The sequence below is a fragment of the Dipodomys merriami genome, unplaced genomic scaffold (assembly GCF_024711535.1).
Source record: "Dipodomys merriami isolate MVZ:Mamm:240054 unplaced genomic scaffold, mDipMer1.0.p SCAF_3, whole genome shotgun sequence".
NCBI classification, from domain to species: domain Eukaryota; kingdom Metazoa; phylum Chordata; class Mammalia; order Rodentia; family Heteromyidae; genus Dipodomys; species Dipodomys merriami.
The window spans coordinates 70638520-70646355 of NW_027204492.1; the positions used below are offsets into that span (position 1 = coordinate 70638520).

The 7836-nt window shown below is 47.4% G+C and overlaps 1 protein-coding gene across 2 annotated transcripts in view; it reads left to right on the forward strand.

Annotated features, from left to right (window-relative positions):
- Window positions 1-2844, forward strand: part of Stard8 (StAR related lipid transfer domain containing 8) — a 93963-nt gene extending 91119 nt beyond the window's left edge. For both annotated transcript variants that reach the window (XM_070040241.1, XM_070040242.1), the window contains exons 12-14: window positions 805-1022; window positions 1116-1292; window positions 1459-2844. In XM_070040241.1, the coding sequence (XP_069896342.1) occupies window positions 805-1022; window positions 1116-1292; window positions 1459-1576 (513 nt within the window). In that variant the 3' untranslated portion in view covers window positions 1577-2844. The remainder of the gene's footprint in view (window positions 1-804; window positions 1023-1115; window positions 1293-1458) is intronic.
- Window positions 2845-7836: the final 4992 nt, after the last annotated feature.

The window sequence follows — 7836 nt, forward strand, 5'->3', positions numbered from 1 at the left end:
AGTCTGAGCCTGATATTCAGAGGGTGTTATCCAGCTGAGCAAGGACCAAATGAGAACAATTAATCTCTACTAGAGGCCACCTTCCAGAATCTTCTTCCCAAAGCTCCATTCCCAAAGTACATGTCTTCTTGACGTGTAGTCAGGCTGAATGCCTTGTATTTCCACCCTTGTGGCTTGGCCTGCCCCCAAGCTGGACATTTTGTAGGCCACTTTACCTGCCTGCCTGTGTTAGGCCCTTCCTCTATTCAGGGTTTTCCCTGTGTCAGGGCCCACCAGGCAGGAGGAGTGTCTCTCTATTCCCCTCTCTTGTCATTAGCCATGCTGTTTCCTAGATGTTCATGCTGAGTAAGATTGCAAACCTGAAGTTCCCACATGTAAAATGGTCACAACAAAACCTCCCTTATAGCAGAGGGGATCTCACTCAGAGCTTAGCATGTTCCAAAAGGCTCCACAGTCAACATTTTCTTTTGCTGTGTGGTAGATGTCTCTTGCTAGATGGCAAATCTGCTTTCTCTTCCTGATTGCTTCTAGAAACTGTGTACTGTGCCCATGTCAGCACAAGCCCCATAGACCTCTGGGAATGAGTTCCACACCTTTTGGTACTCTGGACCAGGCCAAGAAGCAGGAATCTGGGAAGGAAGGCAGGGACCCAGGGTGGGCTAGTGTGAGCAGAGAGCCAGCTGCTCTCCCCCATTCTGGGATGGAGCAAGGGGACCCCAGGCCCTGCACTCTTAGGCCTGGGCAGGGGGTGGAATTGGAACTCTAGGCCTGAAAGCAGTGACCATATCTCCCAATGGCTTGCAGGCACCTGATGGGCACCCTCTACGTATATGGAAGGCATCCACAGAGGTGGCGGCCCCTCCAGCAGTGGTGCTCCACCGTGTCCTCCGGGAGCGGGCCCTTTGGGATGAGGACCTGCTGCGTGCCCAGGTGTTGGAGGCCCTGATGCCAGGGGTGGAACTGTACCACTATGTCACCGACAGCATGGCACCACATCCCTGCCGAGATTTCGTGGTGCTGAGGTGAGGTGTCCCACTTGCCACTCGGGTATGCCCCAAGACAGGAGAGGGAACCAGCAGCAGGAACTCAGGCCAATGTGTTTTCTCTTTACATAGGATGTGGCGCTCCGATCTGCCCCGTGGAGGCTGCCTGCTAGTCTCCCAGTCCCTGGACCCTGAGCAGCCTGTGCCAGAGTCTGGAGTACGGGCCCTCATGCTCACCTCCCAGTACCTCATGGAACCCTGTGGCCTGGGCCGCTCCCGCCTCACACATGTCTGCCGTGCGGACCTCAGGTACCAGACTTGAATGAAGCCTGCCTCACCCCATTGGCCCTGGTCCCTCCCCTGGCTCTGTTCTGGTTTTAACTGCCTCCCTCCGCACCGTCACCTCCTTTTCCTTCCCCTGGTGAAGGCTACAGGGAAAAGCCCACTTCTCAGTCTTGTCTTTTTCTACCCCCAGGGGCCGTTCTCCTGACTGGTACAACAAAGTCTTTGGGCACCTGTGTGCCATGGAAGTGGCAAAGATCCGGGACTCCTTCCCCACACTACAGGCAGCTGGTCCTGAAACAAAGCTGTGAGCTGCAGGCTACCATTGTCCCAGCATCCTGGCACCAAGGGAGTGATTGGAACAAAGCCAGAGTAGCCCCCAGGAGCAGAGCTATGGCCAGGGGGCTCCACTCACACATCTCCCTTACTTTCTAACACTATCTGCACATCCAGGAGAGGGGAAGGGAGATTAGGTGCCCTGTCTCCATGCCATCTTCTTCCCTAACTGTGTATTACTTTTCCAAGAGAAGAGTGAAAACTCTGCTGCCTGTACCTGCCAGGAGACTGGCACTCAATCTGCAGCATCAACCACCCCCACCTGCAGGAGGAATGGGGTGAACAGGATGGTCCCAGCTGTCTGCCACAGCAAGATGCAAATGTCCTGTTAGAAAATAGGCTCATGGCCTTTGGGGGCCAACACTGGCCCTGAACTAGCTTTTCCAAAAATGGGACTAGAGTAGGTAGCACAGGAGCAGAGGACAGAGGATAGAGAAAGAAAACCACTTGTGGTTTACAATGCCAGTTTTTTATGAGGCTGATTTAGAGGGTCCTTAGGGGGCCCTGGTTAGTGTCTTAACGATTTGGGTTAGCCTGGGACAGGAGGATGGGGAAACTTCCTTTCTCAAGTCTCAGTAAACCAATGAACTAGCTTTGTGTGGCTTAGGCTATCCAGTGTCACTCCTTGTGGTTACCAGTAGCCTTTATCTATCTATTCACTGTCATACCTATGGGTAAATGAGCTAACTCACACCACCCAGGCCAAGCCATGGCACATAGTTGTAGGGAAACCAGTATATTCCTCTTGCCTATAGTAGTGGGCAAGACCCTTCCTGGAGCAGACATCTGGCCCCTGGGCCAGCCAAAGGGAAGGGCCCACATTAATCCCCTGGGCCTTGATCCAAATCTAATCCATCCCATTCACTCACTGGCCACCTTTGTTCAGATGGTAATGCCATTGCCAGTCAATGGCTCACTTAGACTTTATTTTTCCATCCACTACATAGACTGGGGGGATGGATCTCAGCCAGCACTGTAATTTTAAGCTTGTGTTCTTTGTACGTATATATATTGTACAGTCAAAATATGTATGTGTTATCTGTAGTGTACATATAGACACATATATACATACACACGCATATATGCATGCGCACGTATATTCTCTCCTGAGTATTTGATAATCTTTGGATGGAAACAGGGTCTGGAGGGCCACAGGGCAGGTCACTTGTGAAGACTGAGAGTGGTGGAGGATAAGGTACAGCAGGATCCCTCTGCAGAACAATAAAGACTTACTGGAGATGTACTCTGGCTTTGGCTGTCTTTTTGCTTGGACAACGGGTCAGAGCCTGGGGACAGAGGTGAGCATTCACCTTGTCCTCTCCTGTGACCCAGCTTACTGCTATCATGACTTGGAGTGACCTCATGGGAGAAATGGAGAGGGCCTCAGCTCTTATCATGGGAGGTGTGGAGGTGATTGGAGTGGGGAGAGGCAGGCCAAGATGTGAGCAAGAGGTACAATCCCCATCCCAAGATGACCTGGCCATGGTACTGGATCAGTCAGCATCCCATAAGTACAACCTTGGACATCCTTAACAGTAACCCTAAAGACAAATCTGCCAGACATCGGTGGTTCACTCAGGATACTAAATGTGAGGATCCTGGTTTGAAGCCATCCCAGGGTAGGAAAGTCCATGAGACTCTATTTCCAATTAGCCATTCCAAAGCAAGAAGCAAAGCACTAGCCTGGAGCAAAAAAAGCCCACAGACAGTGCCCAGGCCCCGAGTTTAAGCCCCAAGAAACACACACAGAAGAGCCTTGCTAAACTTCCTTCTGTTTACTCCTACATAGCGCATGGGAAGGATTTAAAGACCCAGCCTCAAGCACCAGCCTAAGAAAGGCTTGAGACTGCAAAGCTCAGGGGGCTAGCTAAATAGCCTCCCATCTTGACTTCCCCAAAGGAACTTTGCATTTGCCATATTACTGTGACCACAAAACTCCTAGGTTCCAAAGATCAGGTGGTGTATCACTTAACCATGGGGATTAATTCTGAGAAGTGGTTAGACCATTCTTGGTCAGAGAGTGTGTTTATACAAACTAAGAGGGATCTTGAGGGGAAGATAGGTATCCAAGGCTAGGTAGAAGATGTGGCCAGAACTGGAACCAGCATGGGGCTAAGGAATGACTCAGCAAGATACATGGGGTGATGTGACTCAGCAAAACACATGTGCCCCTCAGTTGGGGGGATGATTCAGCAGAGATGGGGGAACCAATCACAAGACCTCACAGCACGTGTTGACTCCCTCAACCAATTAGACTTGCCTAAAGGGGAGGAGGAGGAGTCAAGAACTCTCTCTCTGTCTCTCTGTCTCTCCTCTCTCTGTCTCTCTGTCTCTCTGTCTCTCTCTCTCTCAATATATATATATATATATATATATATATATATATATATATGGAGCTAGAGACTGCAATGGCTACTCCTTTTATGAGTCTGTTTTATATGCTTTCATATAAACCCGTGCTGTCTGTCTCAAACACTTTCCTGCCCTTTAATTCTTTAATGGGCTGAAAAAATACACTCGGACCCCAGACATTATCTATATGATCTTGTGGGTATCACCATTCCACATGCAGCCTATCATTGACCCAAAATATTTAAAGGCCCACAACTGAGCAGACCTCCTGTTTATGTATTCAGGGCTATCAGTTGCCTAGATATCAAGTCATGCTCTCTCCAAACCCCAGCACCCCCATAGATCAAAGAAGACTAGTCATGGCGCCACAACGTTGCTTCATTAAGTATCCAGGGTGGCCAACCCTGAACCTAAAATATCTTGGGGTGCCTACTAAGTCTTACTACTCTCTTTCCATCATCTTCTGGGTACTGTTGTCCCTATGTGCCCTTAGCCTTCCCTCACTATTGCAGCAGGGGGCCTCAGCTAGCCCTGGAGGGGCATGAGGAATGGGGCAGGGAACTAGCAAGCCCTAGATTTGGGGAAATTAAGTTGGGGGCACACCAGGTATAGATATGGCCTAGGAGAATTCACAGGCATGTGGGACCTGTGGTGTAGGCACTAACATACCCTGTCGTAGAGGAAGGTATGACGGCACAAAGGCTGGGATTAGAAGTGGGAAAATGACTATCCAGGAGGTAGTGCTTCTTAGGGGACAGAGTATGAGGGAGGACCAGAGAATCACCCAACCTGTCAGCTCTGTCAAGAGACCATAGGTTCTTGGTTACATCAAGTAACAGTAAGGGTGATGAGTGAGCCAGACTGCCTGGATTCCAGATACAACTTACTACCCCACCACCTACTGTCTCTATAGCATTAGGTCATCATCTCAGACAGTATCACTAGGAATGTCACTAGTAATCCTGGATGCCATCCAGCTATCCAGTACCAAAGAGTATGCTCAGAGGTCCTCCAGTGGGTCTCCAATTGCTATGCCTCAGTGTCATCCAGAGGGCCCATTGCAGCACATTGCTAGACTTGCCACAGGCTTTCTGATTCTGGTGTGGAATGGAGCCTGAGGATTTGTATTCCTCACAAGTTGCCAGGTGATGCTAATGCTGCTGGTTCAAAAACTATCCTTCAAAACTTACTGATCTATCCAGTGAGAAGATTGATAATGCCACAAATTCCATTCAAATGAATTCAGAACAGGTGGTTGATTTCTCTCCCCACTCCCATAGGCCCATGCATAGCCCCTGTGGGCAAAAGCCTCAAAGGTTCAAATGTCTGACCTCAGTCTAGCTAAGCAGCTCACTTATCTCAATTTACCCCTGGTTAAAATAGGGATAATCCTACCTTATAAGGAGGTTATGAGCAGTCAAGTACTTACCAAATACTCATTCAGCGGTAGGCCCCTTTAATTCTATTTGTTAATAATATTACCCAGCTTCCTTTGTTACATAGGACAATGCCCACTGCTAAATTTGGGTAGTCATGGAGTCGGAAGAAGGGCTGTAGGGAAGAAGGAAGAAAGGATGAGTTGTTCTGAGTACCCTCCTTAAGCCTCAAGCTATTACTACTCAGACTTCCCCTCTAATGAGTGGGGAAATCTCCCTCTCTTCAGATGGAGTTGGTTGCATTTTGCTTTCTTTTTTTTGTTTTTATTATTGTGTATTATTTTATTGTATTTTGTTAAGGATGCATATCTGACTTTCAACACAAGTTATTAAAGATGTTAGAAATAATAACAATAAAGCTTATTGTAAAATTTGAAAGATTAGCATTTTGCTTTCATATAACTCTTTTGTTCCCTTCCAAGAAACTCCAGGAATCTCAGACTGAAATTCCTATAGGAGCCAGACAAGTGGTACATGTCAGACAACCATACTAAGTAAGGACCAGCATGACTGGGAAGTACACAGTCCATCTAAATGGGCAGAAGTGATCTCAGGTAATACATGGCTTCAAATATATACAACCACAGCTTCCATTTTTTCCCAAGGAATCTGGAAGTTCAGATATTATCTGAAACTTACCCATTAAAAATCTTGGCAGTCAATTTTTAAAATAGAAAACACAACAGACTAAATGTACATGTTTGCATAGAAGAATGTAAGCCCAGAGTTGCACCTTCTACTCTAGAACCCTGTTTACAAGATGATGTATTCTTTTGGAGGCATGGACAGGCATCCCATATGTCTTGGGCCCAGGCCTTGTATGAGGTCAGGAGCTGTCCTGTTCTGTCCACATTCACAGCAGGGTCCTTGATGGCCATGGTATATTGGCTGTCGATACACACAAAACAGATCCACATGTGCACTGAGGAAAGGTTGCATAGGTAGGTGGCATGGACACTCACCCAGACACAGTTGTGAAGCAGCATGTTCCTAAAGGAGACAATGTTGTCTGGATTGGTCTTGCAGCTGTGAACAGTATTGGATGCAGCCAAGTAACTATTAGGAAAATTGAGGCTGGTGGGTGGGTGGAAGGGAAGTGGCAGCGCTGACACAGACAGGTCTTGGTAGAGTCCACAGGGGGCGCTGGTGCTCCATGTGGGAATATAGGTCACTGGAGACAGAAAGCTGCTGAAACATAACCCCAATGTCCAGTGTTAGGATCCCTTGGTTTTTCCTTTACAGGGTCTTCAGATCTAGTGTTTTACCTTGCTTATCAGCTCTCCTGTATCTATTGGATACCCTTTCTCATAGGTCAATGATTGATTCAATAGCTATTTATTGTATAATTATTATGTGCTAGGCCTTGTTATGTAGGCACTGGGCATAGACCAGGGAATAAAACAGATAAGAATCCCTACCCTCAGGGAGCTGACATTCCAGAGGAAAAACAAATGTAGTGAGTAATACAGTATGTTTTAAAGTGATAAGTGCTTTGGAATGAAGTAGAGCAAGAGAGGAGAATGAAGAATGTTGGGTGAAACAGTTGTGTCATTATTTTTTGTCAGTCATGGGGCTTAAACTCAGGGCCTGGCCACTGTTGTTAGCTCTTTTTGTTCAAGGCTAGCACTCTACCACCTTGAGCCATAGCTCCACTTCTAGTTTTCTGGTGAATAATTGAAGATAAGGTCTCACAGACTTTCCTGCCTGCCTGGCTTTGCAGTGCAGGCCTCCTGAATAGCTAGGATGATAGGCATAAACCACCAGCACCCGCTTTGTTATTCATTTTAATAAGGAAATTATGGAGACGGCAATATTTTCCAAAGGAAAAGACATGAGCCACATAAAAGTGAAGCATGTCAGGCCTTGGAGAGCCATCTCTACAGCTAGTAAACAGAAGCAGTGCTCATGTGTCTCCATAAAGCTGATGCAGTGATCACAGGCCACAATACTGTGCCTAGTACAAGGCATAGGAATAGCTGCTAGTTAAGTAGGGCTTCTCTAGGTTGAAACTTTGCTTTCTAAGCCAGCTCTGGGCCTTTGGGGTCCAGCTTCCAGGAAATGTAATTAGGTCTCAATGGGATGGAAGTAAGGAAGGCAGGTACAGGGGCTAAAAAATGGGTATCAGGCTGGGTGTCAGTAGATCATGCCTATAATCCTAGCTATTCAGGAGGCTGAGATCTAAGGATCATGGTTCAAGCCAGCCCAGGCAGTAAAGTACCCATGAGACTCATCTCCAATTAAGCACTCAAAACCCAGAAGTTGTGCTGTGGCTCAAGTCTAGTGCTTGAGCACAAAGAGGCTCAGGGTCAGCACCCAGGCCCTGAGTTCAACCCTCACAATTGACAAGAAAAAAAATGGAAAGGAAAAGAATGGGGTGTCAGCAGAAAAACAAAGACCCCTACTGCATTGTTGGTGGGAGTGAAAACTTATTAAACCACTTTAGAAAG